This window comes from Pituophis catenifer, unplaced genomic scaffold (genome assembly GCF_029215685.1).
Source record: "Pituophis catenifer annectens isolate HBS135680 unplaced genomic scaffold, rPitCat1.0.hap2 SCAF_11, whole genome shotgun sequence".
Lineage (NCBI taxonomy): Eukaryota > Metazoa > Chordata > Lepidosauria > Squamata > Colubridae > Pituophis > Pituophis catenifer.
In genome coordinates this window covers 11,376,822-11,395,616 of record NW_027256891.1, presented here as the reverse complement: position 1 = coordinate 11,395,616, position 18,795 = coordinate 11,376,822, and the positions used below count along the sequence as shown (strand labels likewise).

The window sequence follows — 18,795 nt, the reverse complement described above, 5'->3', positions numbered from 1 at the left end:
GGAATCATCGCAACGTTGTATATTCACAGTTTTATTGTCATGTTTTTAGAACCTTCAGCCCACAGATCTTAAACAATTTTGCCTTCTCTTTATGTCAGAATAAAAGAATAATAGAGTTGGAAGGGATCTTCTAGTCCAGCCCCCTGCTCAAGCAGGAGACCCTATATGGCAGATAAATGGCTCTCCAATCTCTTCACAGGACATTATTTTAATATTCCTCTGCATATTGAGTTGCATCCCTCTTCTCATCCCTCTTTGAGAGGCTCCTAGCACTTAGCACTTAAACTTATATAGCGCTTCACAGTGCTTTACAGCTCTCTCTAAGCGGTTTTCAGTGTCAGCACATTGCCCCCAACAATCTGGGTTTGCCCCATCATTTTGGGGTCCCCAATCTTGGAAGGATGGAAGGCTGAGTCAACCTTGAGCCAGTCAGAATTGAACTCCTGGCCGTTGGCAGAATTAGCCTGCAATACTGCATTCTAACCACTACATCACTACGGCTCTTATATAGCAATAGCACTTAGACTTATATACCGCTTCATAATACTTTTACAGCCTCTCTAAGCGATTTACAAAGTCAGCCTCTTGCCCTCAACAATCTGGGTCCTCATTTTACCGACCTCAGAAGGATGGAAGGCTGAGTCAACCTTGAGTCGGTGAGAATCGAACTGCCGAGCTGCCGTTAGCTGTCACTCAGCAGAAGTAGCCTGCAGTACTGCATTCTAACCACTATGACACCATGACTCTACAAAGACGAGGGGGTCAAACTATTTTCCAAAGCACCAAAAGGCAAGACAAGAAGCAATGGAAAGAAACTTAACAAAGAAAGAACCAATCTAGAATCAAAGAGAAATTTCATAATGGCGAGAGCAATTAACCAATGGAATAGCTTGCCTCCAAAAGTTGTGTGTGCTCCATCACTGGGGGCTTTTAAGAACCAACCATTTGTCTGAAATGAAAGGGGGTCTCCTGCTTAAACAGGGGATTGGACTAGAAGACCTCCGAGGTCCCTTCCAACTCTGTTATTCTATATTCTATTCTATGCCAAGAAATTAAAAGATACTTGCTCCTGAGGAGGAAAGCTATGGCAAATCTAGATAGCTTACTAAAATGCAGAGGCATCAGCCTGCCAACAAAAGTGAGTATAGTCAAGGCTATGGTTTTCCCAGTTGCAATGTATGGCTGTGAAAGTTGGACCATAAAAAAGGCTGAGCGCCAAAGAATTGAGGCCTTTGAACTATGGTGCTGGAGAAGACTCCTGCGAGTCCCTTGGACTGCAAGGCGATCAAACCCTTGGACTACAAGGCAATCAGTCCTAGAGGAGATCAACCCTGACTGCTCTTTAGAAGGCCAGATCCTGAAGATGAAACTCAAATACTTTGGCCACTTAGTGAGAAGGAAGGACTCACTGGAGAAGAGCCTAACGCTGGGAAAGATTGAGGGCAAAAGAAGAAGGGGAAGACAGAGAACGAGGTGGCTGGATGGAGTCACTGAAGCAGTCGGCGTCAGCTTAAATGGACTCCAGAGGATGGTAGAGGACAGGAAGGCCTGGAGGAACATTGTCCATGGGGTTGCGATGGGTTGGACATGACTTCGCAACTAACAACAACAACAATTCTATGCTCAAAGATGTTGTCCATTCTTTGTTACTATATCTACTTTTCCAAAACCCAAGAGACAGATTTTTTTTTGCTATTTTAAGCAGCATTAGGATAATTCTTCTGAAGCCAGGATTGCTGAACACTTCAGAGGAGCTTATCCATATGTTACTTTTACAGCTGCACTGTTTCCCTAATGTACAAGTTGCAATTAGCTTTCAACTCATTTTGAAGGTATAAAACCATTACACAAATGTTTATTGTAGCGGCTTTTAAGTAAATGCAGATTCAGGATATCTGACTGATCTCTTTTAACACTGGTTTAACAAAACATCACGTTTTGAGATTGGTAAACTGCTTAAAAGGAAATTAGAAGCTTACAGTACTCTTTATAGCGCATAGAAGAAGAAAAGAGAAGGAAAAAAAATTGACCTGGGTTTACACATGCTTTCTTATCAAAGTTTTTGAAGAAAATAAAACTGACACAAGTAAGAGGTTGACAGCATATTGCTGTATTTGAGATACAACATATACAAATGCAAAGAAGATCAACAAAGATGATTAGGGGACTGGAGGCTAAAATATATGAAGAATGGTTGCAAAAACTGGGTATGTCTACTTTGGTGAAAAGAAGGACTAGGGGAGACATGATTTCAGTGTTCCAATATCTCAGGGGCTGCCACAAAGAAGAGGGAGTCAAACTATTCTACAAAGCACCTGAGGGCAGGACAAGAAGCAATGGGTGGAAACTAATCACGGAGAGAAGCAACTTAGAACTAAGGAGAAATTTCCTGACAGTTAGAACAATTAATCAGTGGAACAACTTGCCTCCAGAAGTTGTGAATGCTCCAACACTGGAAGTTTTTAAGAAAATGTTGGATAACCATTTGTCTGAAGTGGTGTAGGGTTTCCTGCCTAAACAGGGGGTTGGATTAGAAGACCTCCAAGGTCCCTTCCAACTCTGTTATTATATTATATTAAATACTGATTCCTTCTCCTCTTTCAAAGTAACAGTAACAGAGTTGGAAGGGACCTTGGAGGTCATCTAGTTCAACCCCTTGCTCACGCGCGAGACCTATACTAGGGATTTGAACTGCCGACCTTTCTGATCGACAAGCTCAGCGTTCTAGTCACTCAGCCACCTAAGTTAATTAGAAGAAATGTCTACTTTCCTGTGGTTTACTAAGCCATCAATGGGGCATCTTTGGTTGATCCCACAACTAAAGATGTGTCTGAGATCAATAATTAATTCTGCTTTCTGTATGTAACTCAGGTCATGGAACTAATTGTCTATTGATCTGAAGCATCTGAATCCCAGAAAGTGGTTAAAGTGGTTAACCAGAAAGTGGTTAAAAACATAATCACCTAGATTTTCAAAATATTATAATATGAAGCCATTCCTTTTTTTTTTTAGTTTGCATTGGTCTACATTTCATGTTTGTATGATCATCTATTATATTTTTGAAACTTGCCCAGAAAAGCTAAGAAAGTGGGGGACATATACAGTATCCCTGCCTGGAATACAAGGTTGTAATTATAAGTAGTCCTCGACTTATGGCCATAATGGATCCTGCCCATCATGGTTGTAAAATGGTTTGGACACATGACTAGCCCAATTTTATGACCATGTTCACAATGGCCGTTAAGTAAATCATTAGAGTTGTTAAGCAAATCCACAGTCATTAAGTGAACACTGTGGTCATTAAACAAACCAATGGTTTACTATTGGCACAGTTTTGCCAAAAAAACAGAAATCAAGGTCAGTTTTTGGCAAAACTGTCATAAAATGCAGTAATGTGACAGCAGGATGCTGCAGAAGACCATAAATACATCCAGTGTTGGTCACTACACAATAAAAAAGATGTTGAGACTCTAGAAAGAGTGCAGAGAAGAGCATCAAAGGTGATTAGGGGACTGAAGGCTAAAATATATTTGAAGAACGGTTACAAGAATTTGGCATGGCTAGTCTAGTGAAGAGGAGGACCAGGGGAGACATGATAGCAGTTTTCTAATATTTGAGGGATAGCCACAGAGAGGAACGGGTCAAGCTATTTTCCAACGCACCAAAGGTCAGACAAAGAACAATGGATGGAAACTGATCAAGGAGAGATTCAACCTAAAAATAAGCAGATATTTTCTGACAGTGAGAACAATTAGCCAGTGGAATGGCTTTCCTTCAGAAGTTATGGGTGCTCCATCACTGGAGTCTTTCAAGAAAAGTTCTGGCAAGACAGCCACTTGTCAGAAATGGTACAAGGCCTCCTGCTTGACCAGGAGGTAGGGCTAGAAGACCTCCAAGGTCCCTTTCAATGTTGTTAGTGTTGTGGCTCCGTTACCTGAGCCTGTGTTATTGGCAGGAGAGGGCTCCGAGAGTGAAGGAGAGGAGTTGGCAAGGCCTCCCTCTTCAGGACTCTCCTCTCTGGCAATGCCTTCGGTGTCTGCCGAAGGTCAAGAGATAGGCCCGGGGCCAAGCACGTCCACGCAGCCACAGGTGGACAGTAATGAGGAGATGAGTCTTGGCTGGATCCTCGGCAGCGTTGCAGAGATAAGTGCGTGCAACAGAAGAAGAGGTGTGCCAGGGATTAGGCTGAGTCATTGGACCACACCCCACAGGGTATAAAAGAGGGTGTGGTGTCCGGTTCAGCTCTGTGACAAGCAAAAAACGGATATCGGACGACCTTCTTTGTATTTACTGGACTTTGTTGATTATTGTATTTTGGCTTTGTTCCCGGACGAAGGGAGAAACTCCCCCCTCGTGAGTAAAGAATACCTGGCAGCCAGCCACTGGGTTGCTGCCAATTCTGATACCAGATAAAACTGTTGTTGGCTGAGTTCTTTAGCTGTTGCCTGTCTGTGGGGGTGCGTGTGTGAGACGGGGACAGAACAGTTATTCTGTTATTCTATCTTGTTGTGCTGCTTTCTTTGATTCCTGCCGACTCTTAGCTTGCAGACATGTTCAAGGACAGATTTTGAAATGCTTTACCTGGTCTCCAGTGGTATGTTACTGTTCAGAACCCAACTGTTATGAAGATGCACAGAGTCCTGGGTATTTGTGGGCGATGGGGCGGCTGGATTCGGCTGGCTGCGGGTGGTCAACGATCTGGCTTGGAGGGAGTTGGCTGCTGAAGGAGGCTTTCGGCTGCAGGTGCACGCATGGGGAGGTGGCGGCGGAGGTGGCAGTGGTCTGAAGGTAAACTGGTTGCGTGGGCTTCCTGGCATTTCTGCATTCAGGGAGAAAGCAAACAAAACAAAGAAGCCAAATTATTATTTTCCAGCAATGGATGGAAGCTAATCAAGGAGAGAAGCAACCTAGAACTAAGGAGAAATTTCCTGACAGTGAGAACAATTAGCCAGAAGTTGTGCGTGCTCCAACACTGGAAGTTTTTAAGAAGAGACTGGACAACCATTTGTATGAAATGGTATAGGGTTTCCTGCTTGAGCAGGGGTTGGACTAGAAGACCTCCAAGGTCCCTTCAACTCTGTTATTCTGTTATTTTAAGCAACAAAGAACAGAGTGCCTTGGTCCCATAGGATTACAACATTGTCTGGAAATTTAAGTCAATATATCAAAGATGTCACATTTTGTTTATTTGCATCCTACCTTTTTTTTTTTTGCAAATAACATAAGGTGACAAACATATCCAACATACCTTTCTCCTATTTTCCCCGCACCAACAGTCTATCAACTTCAAACTGAACCTGGCAGAAGCCATTTTACTGTTTCAGTTGCCACACAGAAGGGGAAGCGGGGAAGGAGGTTGGAATACCTCATTAGACACAACAAAGAACTTTCTCATGGGAACCAAGGTCATCTCCATGGAGAAGGATAAGGTTGGGGAAGGAGTGCCTGGAAAGCCCGCCAATTGGCTAACATGACCTGTGACACTTGGGGATGGAACAGTTAATGGGTTTAAGAATAACAAATAAAATTAACTATCTGGGTATATGGTTGACTGCCAGATGCTCCTCCATAAAGGAGGATAACTGTCTTCCTCTTTTCAACCAGATGCTCAGAGGTCTAGAAAGATGGAAAAATCTCCAGCTATCAATTTTGGGAAGGGTGGCAACCATTAAGATGTGCGTGTTACTCAAATGGTTATTTCTATTCCAAACAGCCCCGGTAAGGTTGAATAAAGAGTTATTTACAAATTTGGATAGGAATATATCTAAATTTATCTGACAGGGAAAGAGGCCGCGGATTAGACTTAAAATGTTACAAGAACCCAAAAATAGAGGAGGATTTGGACTCCCAAATTGGGAGCTCTATCACCAAACAGCGAACTTGATTTGGGTGAAAGAATGGATGACCCTACAAAAGAGACGACTTTTGACATTTGAAGGAGCCAGTCTTCAACATGGCTGGCACTATTTTCTATGGCCGGGAATATCCAGCCGCCCTAGACACTTTGGGGATGGGTTTATTTCTTCTTTTAATTATACTGAAACCGTAGGAATTATTTAGAGTTGGTTTTCCTTTAATCTCTGCCAATATGATGTACTCAATAAAGAAGACCTTTGAGGTGGATTCAAGTCTCAGAGTTCTGATTTGTTTGGGTTCATTAGTCGGAACCTTGACACAGTCCTGTGAGGTGAGTTGGGCTGAGATAGAAGAATTGGCTCAAGGTCACTCAGCTGGCTTTCATGACTAAGGCAGGACTAGAACTCACAGTCTCCCTGTTTCTAACCCGGTGCCTTAACCACTAGATCAAGCTGGCTCTCCAACTATCTGTGAGCTTAATTCAATTCCCATTGAAACACTCACAAAATGTATTCCTATGAAACCTTGTTTCTTCTTGCGTGGATCAAATTAAATCAGCTTATTACAGCACTAAGGGAAGACCCAAGAAGATATCTAATATAAGGTAAAGGTAAAGGTAAAGGTTCCCCTTGCACATATGTGCTAGTCATTCCCAACTCTAGGAGGCAGTGCTCATCTCCATTTCAAAGCCGAAGAGCCAGCGCTGTCCAAAGATGTCTCTGTGGTCATGTGGCTGGCAAGACTCAACACCAAAGGCGCACGGAACGCTGTTACCTTCCCACCAAAGGTGATCCCTATTTTTCTACTTGCATTTTTTACCTGCTTTCGAACTGCTAGGTTGGCAGAAGCTGGGACAAGTAACGGGAGCTCACCCCATTATGCAGCACTAGGGATCAAACTGCTGAACTGCCGACCTTTCGATTAACAAGCTCAGCATCTTAGCCACTGAGCCACCGTGTCCCTTATATCTAATATAGATAGTCCTTAAATTTACAATCACAATTGAACCTGGAATGATGGTGGTAAGTCATGTCCTTTTGTGACCTTTTTTGTGATGATTGTTAAGCAAACACCATGGTCATTAAGTTTCCCACAACAGATGTGTTTTTGCTAGAAACTCAAAGTAATTGCCAGAAACTGGCAAAAACAACAAAACAAAACAACAACAACAACAAAAAAAAAACAAGCTGGGATGCTATAAACAGCTATAAATGTGAGCTACTTTTCAAGTGCCCAAAATGCAACCACATGACTGCCTGAGACTGGTTGTCGGAATTTTGAAATTGGGTCCTAATTAGCCCTGGGGAGCTTTAACTTTAAATGGTCATTACGCAACCAGTCTTTAAACAAGGACTATCTGTAGTAGAACTCCTAGTTCTTCAATTTTTCCACAACAGAAAAGTAGTAAGTATATTAAGATCTAAAAATAATCAATAACAGATATCATAAAATAAAACAGAATAAAAATGGTATTGTAAGAAGCTCCAAACGGAATGAATGGTACGGCATATTTTGTATAATGGCAGCACAAAACTGGGTGACGTGGGAAGACACATTTTTGAGTCCTTCTTTGAAAGATGTACCCTTAATCAAAAATCATGCTCCCTACCCAGAAATTTCTTAGCATCAAATTAATGAAAGTCTGTTTAGAGTCCTTGTAGATGGAGTAGAATAGGAGCATATGAGTGTCCACGCTTTTGGCTCACCTGGGCTGCAATGAGTGAAGAAGAATCGTGTTGGGCCACATATAAAATATATACTATATTAAAGTATATGAATCACATAATGTTAATTTTTTATGATCTTCTGGGGTCACATTACTAGTTGTCCAGGGCAGGTTGGACACACCTGGCTTAGAGTTTCTATTGAAACATGACCTCATGCAGATAACCAAAGATGCTTAGGAGTACCGTTAAAAGGTCCAAAAAGACCTGCGGAGAACAACCCATCTTGCTCGGATCTGAATTTACAGCAAACCACAGGGATCAACGCAATAATCAAATGTATGGTGGAGTTTGTTGAAGGTTTTATGGTATTGTTTAGGTTTTGGAATAAAATCAGATCAATTATTATTGTTGTTGTTGTTGTATGGCATGCTTACAGTAGCCAGGAGACCACAATACTATTGCAGAATAGTATTTGGCTTTCCAAGGTACCAGCTCTGTTATAGGACACACTTGTACACTTCCCAAGGAGGGTGAGCTGGCTTCGCACTAGAGAAAAAGACGAGTGGCTCTTCCTGAAGTGTCACCCAAGACTCCCTCCCTTCCTAAAGCTGCCTCACAAGTGGACCCCACAACCTGGAAGGTTCAGAGCCATCAGGAATCTGCCTGCCTTCACAGAGCACCAGCTCGTCTCCCTACCAAAGTGGCACTATGTATCTACTTGCATAGAACACACTTTCAAACTGTTAGGTGGACAGAAGTTGAAGCAAGTGACAGGAGCTCACCCTGCCACACAATGCTAGGACTGGAACCTCTGCAGCTGAGACTCTAGCATCATTAAGCCACCACGCTTTATCAAATTAGTCATAACCTGAGAGTATGCTGCCACTCAGTCAACCCAACACTTCCTTTCACCAACGCTGAATTTAATTGAGGGGGAAATCAAGCTGTGAAAGGAACATTCATGTTGCAAACACCGATATCTTTAAAATTAAGATAGAACAGGAGAAACTATTTAGCTCTAGCAAACACCCTTCCTCCCAAGAAACTTTTTTTCAGGAATGAATGCATTCTTGAATGAATGAACAGTTTTACTGACACACAGTCTCTTTCTCTCTCTGAAAATGAAAGAGAGGGAGAAGGAGAGAGAAAGAGAATCAGTGACCAAGAGAATGGGAAAAAAGAGAAAGTGGGTATCAGAAATTGAAATCTTTCTCAGGCTAAATTAATTTGGAAGATGTTCTTTGAGAAGCTATTAATATTAATGCATAATAATAAGCAGTATAATCAGAACCTGGTAGATTAGATTAACTGGAAGCATTAGCAGGATCCTTTCCACAGCTATTGGAGAAGAAAAATTAAAATCCTCTTTTTAAGTCACAAACATGAAAACTAAGATAAGAGGCAGAAAGATTTTGCCACCACCAGGCACAAATGCCCAATATTCCCACTTTACTGAGTCTTCTGAATATACATTTTAACTATTAAAAAACTGAAGAATTAGGTCAGGAGTCCCCAAACCAGCGTAGTTGGCTGGGGAATTCTGGGAGTTGAAGTCCACAAGTCTTAAAGCTGCCAAGTTTGAAGACCTCTGAACTAGGTCATGATGGCAATGTCATCAGATACCAGGTTTGTATTATCATATGTGGTGGACCTGTCCAGAAGCGAAAAATTATTGGATTAAAATTAAAACATGGTTAGAAGAAATGATACAACAATATATAGATTTAAAACCTGAACTGCTCCTATTGGGTATCTTACCAGAGAAATTTAGTAAAGAAAATATATATTTGATTATACATGTTACAGTATAACTGCAGCGAGGATAGCATTTGCGCAAAGATGGAAAACAGAGATAATCCCTACAGAGGGAGAAGTAATTAAGAAAATATTGGATTGTGCAGAAATGAGTAGATTGACGTTGACAATTAAAGAAAGAGAGGAATCAGAATATTTTATCCTTCCTTCCTCTCTTCTCTTCCTCCCTTCCTCCCCATGGTTTTCCTGTTTTCTTTCCTATTTTGTATCTTATTTTATCTTATAACTCAATAAAAATGTTAACAAGGAAAAAAAAGAAATTAGTCCAAAGCATATGAGGTCCTGGGTGAAATTCTTCGAATGGGAATGCAGGATTCTATAACATTTGAAGCCTCTTTTACACCTCAGTCTCTCTCAAAATTAAGGATTTAATTACTTATTTATCTTTTTGTTTTATTTATCATATTTATTAGCCAACCCTATTTGTTAAGAGTAGTATCGTGACAATAACGTAAAATATATTAGAGTAATAATCATAAAATATAGGTAGTCTTGATTTCCAACAGTTTGTTTAGTGACTGCTGGAAGTTACAATGGTACTGAAAAAAAAGTGACTTATAACTGTTTTTCAAATGTATAACCATTATAGCATCTCCATGGTTACGTGATTCAAAATTCGGACACTTGGCAACTGACTAATGTTTATGACGTTTGCAATATCTTGGGGTCTTGAAATCACCTTCTGCGACCTTCTGACAAGCAAAGTCAATGGGGAAGCCAGATTCACATGACAAATGTGTTACCAACTTAATAACTGCAGCTGTGGCAATAAAAGTTACCAGTGGTGGGATTCAGCCAGTTCGGGCTGGTTTGGGCGAACCGGTAGTTAAATTGCTGGCTGGCTGCACCCCTCCCCTCCCCATATCTTCCAGGAGTCCGCACGTGCCCCATTTTGGCTCTCAGGTAAGTGCAGGGAGACCTACTAGGCCCAAAATGGGGCACAGGGGGGGGTGCAGTGCCCCCCCATGGTCCGTTTTTGTTCCCAGGAGGCTTCAGGAAGGTCTACTAGGCCTAAAAAGGGGCACAGGGGGCGGCACCCCCCCGGCCCATTTTTTCTCCCAGAGGGGTGCAGGAGGCCGAGTGCTGCCTGTCATACCCCCTGGCCACGCCCACCATGGCCACGCCCACCATGGCCACGCCCACCCAGCTGGTCATTAGGGCAGAGAACCGGTTGTTAAATTATTTGAATCCCACCACTGATTATATCCAACAGCATAAACAGGACACAGTGGCTCTCTAACAGAACTCACCCACCTCCAAATATATATTAATATACAGTCTGAAAAAGAGTCATTTTGTCCATAAATAAGTCTTCTGCACTTGCCTTGCTATTAGTTGACTGCAAACATGTTTGTAAGCTTGGCTAAAGCTAAAATGGAAGCATTTCCATAGCACATTTGAAGAAATTACAAATTACTGTATGTTCTCCATCCCCAAAACGAGAAAATAATCAAACTGTTCCATCATTTTTTGACAACGCTGTAGTACTATATTGTTTGCTGCTGAAATTGCACATTTAAAGCAATGCATTAAAAAGTGATGAAGCTTAGACATTTTGTATTTAACATGCAAGGCTCCACGAAACATGCTCATTTGTTCCCTTTAAAGATCTGCTTTCAGTTGGAACTTTTTTTCCTTTTCTTTCAAACTATGAGGCACGCGCAAAGCTTCAATAGGAAAGTGATGCAATCATATACCACCAGCAAGAATCGCAAAGATGTTCTCTGGAACCTCAGCAGAATGTTGGAAATGTGGGTCAGCCAGGGGTACATTTTACCACCAATGGTGGACATGTCTACAAGCCCAAAACTATTGGAGTAAGATCAAAGTTTGGCTCATGGAGATTACAGAGTCAGTTTTCAACTGAGACCAGAGGTCTACTTGCTAGGAATAAACCCTGGGGGCATAAGGAAAGCAGACTGGTACCTTTTCATACACATTACCACTGCAGCTAGAATTGCATATGCGCAACTTTGGAAAGGGAAGGAAATACCATCGGATCAGATGATTATCAACAAAATTTTGTGGTGTGCAGAATGTGATAGATTAACATATATACTTAAAGATAGACAAGAATCAATTTTCAATCAAAGCTGGGATAAATGGTACCAATGAATAGAAGTAAAAATGTCATGAGGTAGATGTTAGGGAAGCATGTAGCACAGATACATAAACAGCAAGCTAAATATAAATAAGGGAATATTAGATATAAGATTAACAAATGCAAGATGCAGTATGATAAATCAAATTGAAGCTGTAGTATGATGATATGTAATGTTATTTAGAAACTGTAGATATATGGGGGTTGAATCAATCTCAGCCGTATGTATGTGATTGTGTTTCGTTGTAGTCTTTATTCTGTTTTATGTTTCTAATATATAATAAAATTTTATTAATAATAATATTGATTTAGAAATGAAATGTTAGAATGGTTTGGATGAATATGAAGATAGAAGAAACTTATGGAAGATGGAGAAGAAGCCTAGAAGATAACACTGAGACGTCACAAGGAAGGGAGGATTGATGTATTAAATGTTTGTTTGTCTTAAAAAATTAAAAAAAATTACTAAAAAAAAAAAGGAAAGTAATGCAATCTAATTACCTCTCCAGATTGAATCCCCGAACTATCAGCTGGTTTTATGAGATCATTGCAAAGTGAGGGCTGTGGAATGGATTAGAAATTCCAGTGGACTTTTCCATATGTCAACATATGCTTTTTAAATAACTCTTCCAATCAAATCAATTTGGCAACTCAAGTGGATTCAAAGCAATGCACCGAATTGCAATATGAACTGGGTTTTGGATTCAGCCACACTCAAAAAATATGAAATAATCTGGTTTACTGAGAGTAGGATTTCTCCTTCTCCCTCCTCCTCCTTCTTCTTGTCCTTTTCCCTTCCCTTTTTCTGTCCCTCCTCCTCCTCCTCCTCCCTTCTTCTATAGGGAGTTCCATATTTTCAGCCCTCATTTCCATATACAACAGCAGTATACATAAAAACAAACAACAGCAACAACAGAAGAAAGCAAACCTCTCTCTCACAAACCTAGGCTCATTTTCAAATATATCTACAGCTTTTCAGAAGCCATGCTTGCAATCATTTGCATCTCTTAACCACTTCCTTGTTTTTGATAATTTCTTCAATTCTTAACAGGGAATGTAAGGTGACCCCCTCCATTTCAGAGTTGGGTTTGCTTGGGTTGGGAGAGCTTCTTTTCTTCCAAAATTCATTAGTACTCTAGTATGTATTTTTCCAGATACTGCTCAAAACCTTTCAGGAAGTGTGTTTGTTCTTTTTTAATTTATTGCATTGTCTTCTTTGCCAGACAGAATGCTATTATCACATGACTTCGCTTCAGAACATTTCGGTCCTACTCATTGCTACTTTCCCCCACAAACAGACATAATGTCTGATGTATCCATGTTCCCTTTAAAACCTGGCATTCTAAATTACCTTACTTTTCACATTTCTACCATTAATGTATGACTAATGTATTAATATAGACTCACCAGTCTATTGTGGTCACAGAAACTCAAATTCCATTTGAAGATCTGTCATCTATCTTCACTATTCCGTTCCCATTCTGAGATCAAGATAGGATAGTGGTGAGCAGTTAGATTCAAAGTATGGAGGAAATCCATTCTTACGATCTATAGCAGGACTGTCAAACTCAAGACCTGTGGGCCGGATGCAGCCCGCAGGGTGCTTAGATCTGGCCCGCAGTGAAGGATCAGCCCGCAGTGCCTCTGCCAGCGAGAACAAAGCTTGGGAGGCCTGCGTATGGCCCTCCCAGGCTCCGTTTTTGACCGTAATGGCCTCCTGCAGCCCTCTGCCAGAGAAAATAAGCTCAGGGAGGCCACGCACAGACTGCCCAGGCCATGCCCAAGCCATGATGGGTTCCTGCATCCGTCTTCCAGCCAGCTTGAATTCCGTTTTTACAGGCAGAGGGCTGCAGGAGGTTGTCGCAGCTGAAAATGGAGCTCGGGCAGGCCACGTGTGGCTTCCCCGAGCTCCGTTTTTGCTGGCAGAGGGCTGCAGGAGGCCATCACGGCTAAAAACAGAAGCTAGCCGGGCTGTGCACGTCCCCCCCAGGTTCCGTTTTTGCTGGCAGAGGGCTGCAGGAGGCCATCATGGCTAAAAACAGAGGCTAGCCGGGCTGTGCACGGCCCCCCCAGGCTCCGTTTTTGCTGGCAGAGGGCTGCAGGAGGCCATCACAGCCGAAAATGGAGCCTCGACAAGTGACGTTGAGCTGGCCATGCTCTACCGGCCACACGCACACACCGCCCCCCCTTCCTGAGGTCAAACACAACCCTGATGCAGCCCTCACTGAAATCGAGTTTGACACCCCTGATCTATAGGATTGAGAATTAGGCTGGGAGTGGTCATCCATACATTTAGAATAAGGAATTGTCACTATGTTGGTGATACATAGTTCCTGAGAGTCATTATAGTGGTATCATTGCCGTATTAGAACCTCCCTGGGGTGATGGTTGACACAGAATCATAGAAGACAAAGCTGCTGCTTGCTCACTGTTTATGCTGCTTAAACTCTGAGTTAACTATGGATCTTAACGGCACTCTACCTGAAACAACATATGTTTGACAGTCCCCTTAGGATCACTACTAGATAGCCAAGTGGAAGGAGGAAATATTGCACAGTTGTACCTGGTACATCAGTTGTGGCCCACTTGGCCACACGGTGTCATGTACCACCATGACTATAGCAACATACATGGGGCTGCCTTTATTAAGAAGCTGGTGCAAAATGTGATGACTTATCTTTTGGTGAATAAATCTGGATTTGTGAATCTGGATTTGGTGTATTGGAGGTTTCTGAGCTCTAGATTTAATCTATCAAATCCTATATGGCTTGATTGTTTGGTACCTTCAGGAGTGCTTCTTCCAATTAGGATCAACCCATCCAATATATGATAAATTATTAATTTTAAGTGTTACACCTCGTCTTATTAGATAGATAGATAGATAGATAGATAGATAGATAGATAGATAGATAGATAGATAGATAAATAGATAGATATACATGAATCTTTCAATCTATCTTGTTTTGGCTTCTTCTGCAGCATTTCCTGGTCCGTCTTTCTTTCTTTCTTTCTTTCTTTCTTTCTTTCTTTCTTTCTTTCTTTCTTTCTTTCTTTCTTTCTTTCTTTCTTTCTTTCTTTCTTTCTTTCTTAGTTTGATTTATATGCTGCCCTTCTCTGGAGACTCAGGGCAGCTTACAATGCATTAAGCAATAGCCTTCATACTTTTGTATATACCTGCTTAGTAGGGCTTTTTGGCCACCCCAAGATGTGTTCTATTTTATACGGAGTCAGCTTATAGCCCCCACAATCCCGGTCCTCATTTTACCTACCTCGAAAGGATGGAAGGCTGAGTCAACCTTGAGCCTGGTGAGAATTGAACTTACAGTAATTGCAGGCAGCTGGCAGCTAAGTGCTACTTTAACAGCAGTTTAGTCCGCTGCACCACCAAGGCTCTTTTAGTCTTACTCTTGAGAAAATTATATAACTCTTCAGCGGAGAACCTAGAACTTAGATTTCTAAACAAATAGATCCAGAATTCCCTACCTCCATAATAGCCCAATAATTATTCTCTCCTGTTCCATTTCTAGATACTTTTATAACTAAAAAGTTTAAATCATGCAACTGTTAATCTGAGAAGTTACCCATCCAAGTAACTTCAACAGTCAAAATAATAATAATAATAAAAAAATAGTGTCAGAGAGTCATTGGAATGTACTAAATCTTGCCACATGAACTGCAAGGGTTTCTCCCCAAAATGTATTGCAATATGTAAATGAAGATTCAATCATCCAAGTCAAAAGTACCCAAAAAGGTTAAATAGTTATATAAAACATAATAATATATGTTTTGTAACATTTCACGTATGTCAGATAGAAGATTCTTCACCTTGGCCCAAATCAGTGAAATGGTAAATACAATACATCGGTATCCCCTATGAAAATCATATTTGAATATGTTCTGATACAGAACTGGAACCCGTTTCCCAACTGTTATTGAAGTATTCCCTATACAATAAAAGGAGGACAGAATTGATAACACCAATTGTTAGAAATCATAATTGCTCCTCTGAGCAGGATATTATCTTTTTTTTTCTCTTAAGAACCAAACTTCAGCTATTTCCAATAAACTTTGAACAATAACTTTGTATTGCAGAAATCATAGTGCCTCCATTACACTATTAATTGCTTCAAGCTTTTCTGTAGAAATTCTATTTTCCCTACTCTTCTACTACTCTGATTCATCCGTGCCTCACCTCACATATTATCACGAAATTATTTTAGGACAGAGATGCAAAGATACAGATCCATGACATTTTAACAGATGAAAGAAAATTTAGTCACATCATCTGTTTTTCCAAGTATACTCATCCTCACCTTTATTCCGACATCAAAACCAACATTCCAGATTCAAACAAAAAAAGTTTGGCATTAAATATATGCAATTCTCCATAGAACTAATCCAATAATAACATCTGAGCATGTAAATAGCCTAATTAAGACAGATCTTAAACAGTCTTCAAAAGAGTAACATTTTAGAGATAAAAGAGAAAAGGAAATTGGTTTGCTGAAACAAGGTAAATTTACAAACTGTACTTATAATTAAAGACAAATTCTTTCTAGGGGTAAGGTGATATAAAACATTGTGGCTAATGAAAAACAATAACCGTTTTCAGGAATGAGGAATTTAATGTGTCTTAAAGGGACACTAGATTTCTCACTATTACATTTATTGTTGCAAATCAAGAGTTTAATACTCATTGTAAAAGTTTAATAAAATGTTATGGAATTTTGGAGCTCAAGTAGCTTTAAAAATTGTTCAGTGCTGTTATGAGATCTGCAAATTCTGCAGAAAGTAAGTCATGGCTATACTTAAAATTATATCAACGATTCACTGTCAGTCTAATCTTCTTATTTTCTTCTCCTCAAAGGCTGTTTTTTAGAAAGCAGGTTTTTGAGCCCAACTGGTCTCAATCAATACAATTGCTATTATTCTGTTCACAGTTGGTTCCAGTTTTTAAACACAGCCAAATTTTCATGAAACTTCACACAAGTAGCTCAAAAATCTCCCGAGGTCTCACAGGCTGGTGCAATTGCAGTGTTCACATCTTTGTGTCTATAGATATAGATACAGATAATTTTTATTTCATTTTTGGATGTCATCCGAGATGCAACAAGTATTCTTCCCAATCTTGTACCTCGTCCCCCGGGCACTCTGTTGGCTTGGAACTGCATTTAAATTTCTTGCAATATCTAGTGCACTTAGACAAATGCTATTATTTCGTTTGCCAGAATGCCTAAGAGCAAATATCACAGCAGTTCTAAAATATGGCAGAGTTTTTTTTTACAGGACTGCACATCTAGAGATGCAACGTGTCTTTTTCATGTGAGAGGCTTTCCTCTAATCAAGAAACATGGATTGGAAATAAAAAACAAAAAAGAAGTTGAGACTTTGGAAAAAGTGCAGAGAAGAGCAGCTAAGAGGATTAAGGGCTTAGAGACTAAAATATATGAAGAATGGCTGCAGGAATTGGATATGGCTAGTCTAGAGAAAGGAAGGACTAGGGGTGACATGATGGTAGTGTTCCAGTATTTGAGGGGCTGCCACAAAGGAGAGGGCCTCAACCTATTTTCCAAAGCACCAAATACAAGACAAAAATCAATGGATGGAAACTAATCAAGAAGACAAACAACCTGAAATTAGGGGAGAAACTTCCTAACAGTGAGAACAATTAACCAGTGGAACAGCTTGCCTTCAGAATTTGTGGGTGCTCCAACACTTTTAAGAAGAGACTGGGCAGCCACTTCAGACCCTATACCAGTCTGAAATGGTACAGGATCTCCTGCTTCAGCAGTGGGGGGTTGGACTAGACGACCTCCAAGGTTCCTTCCAGCTCTGTTCTGATAGATTGATGTACATATTGAATAGAATGGAATGGAATTCTTTATTGGCCAAGTGTGATTGGAAACACAAGGAATTTGTCTTAGGTGTATATGCTCTCAGTGTACATAAGAATGATAAAATACATTCATCAAGAATAAAAAGATATCACACTTAGTGATAGTCAAGGTTACTAATAAGCTATCAAATCGTACTAGGAAACAAATAAAAACAATATAATTGAAAGACACATGGTTATAGTCATAAGTGGGAAGAGATAGATACTAGTAAGGAAGAGAAGAATAATAGTAATACAGTCTTAGTAAATAGTTTGACAGTGTTGTGGGAATTAGTTGTTAAGCAGAGGGATGGCATTCGGGATAAAACTGTCCTTGTGTCTAGTTGTTTTGGTGTGCAGTGCCCTATTGCGTCTTTTTGAGGGTAGAAGTTGAAACAATTTATGTCCAGTATGTGAGGGTTACCATACAGTATATGCATCTCTACTCCAGGCTGATTTTCCAATGATCTTGTTTTATGCTAAAAAGTACTTTGGGGAATCCCCTGAAAGATACCTGAGTAGTTCTTCTAGGTAAGATGACTGGTCAGTTTGAGCCAAATACCATCCCCTTAGAAAGCCCCCTTAATTTGCCTTCAAGGGGTGAAGAGCAAAGTGTAATCTTGTTGGGAAGTCTCAGAAAATCACTTTGTAAGTATAACATAACCCTCAATGTAAGCTCGATCTCTGGTGATCAAATGGACACATCCATGTGGAGCTGTGCTTTGTGTGTTTGTCTGTAATTGCCTTCCTCCAAGATTTATATTTGTAGAAATTTATATGAGATTTAAATTATATCAAAAATAATCATCTAAGACTGAGAATCTTCTTGTTGAGTAATTGCTTATATGTGGTCAAAGATTATGGTGTCAGGTTTCGATGCTGACGTATGGTTTCTTACAAGTTGAAATTGCGATGTTGGATATGCTTTAATAAACAAATTCTATAGCTTTACTTTTTTTTTTATTCCACTCTTATGGATGTACTGACTTAGACATCAGAGTTGATTTACCGTGTTGGCATAGCTTATCCTCAAACAGACTGTGAGCAATTCCTGATGACCTATTTCTAAAGGAGAGTTTCAAAGCCATGTAATTTAAAAAAAAACAAACCTAAAACTCTTAGATCTGGATGAGAATTTCTTTACTCTAGCAATTACTTGTGAAATATATTACAGAGGGGGTTGTCAGACTGCCTGCTTTACAAGACTGGAGGCATAGACACCAAATTGTAACACCCCAACATTCTTACTTCAGCCCTAAATACAGAAATTTATCTGGATGCTGATGATAATTGTATGGTAAACTTGCTTGCCAGTTACTGGGAGATTGTTGAATTAAGTATTTAAGTGTTAACTTATAGTTTTTGACGGGAGATATAAGTATTTCGTTCCTTTTTATTATTTATATGGTCACCCATTTAAAGTGTCTGAGTAGTATACAAGAATTAAGCAAACATACAAACACTCACACCAGGACATATTT

At 40.2% G+C, this 18,795-nt stretch overlaps 1 protein-coding gene across 1 annotated transcript in view; it reads right to left on the bottom strand.

Moving 5' to 3' along the window:
- TENM1 (teneurin transmembrane protein 1) overlaps window positions 1-18,795 on the bottom strand; it is a 349,073-nt gene that overhangs the window by 210,821 nt on the left and 119,457 nt on the right. The window contains 1 exon segment of the mRNA XM_070952054.1: window positions 4,582-4,819. Within this exon segment, the coding sequence (XP_070808155.1) occupies window positions 4,582-4,819 (238 nt within the window).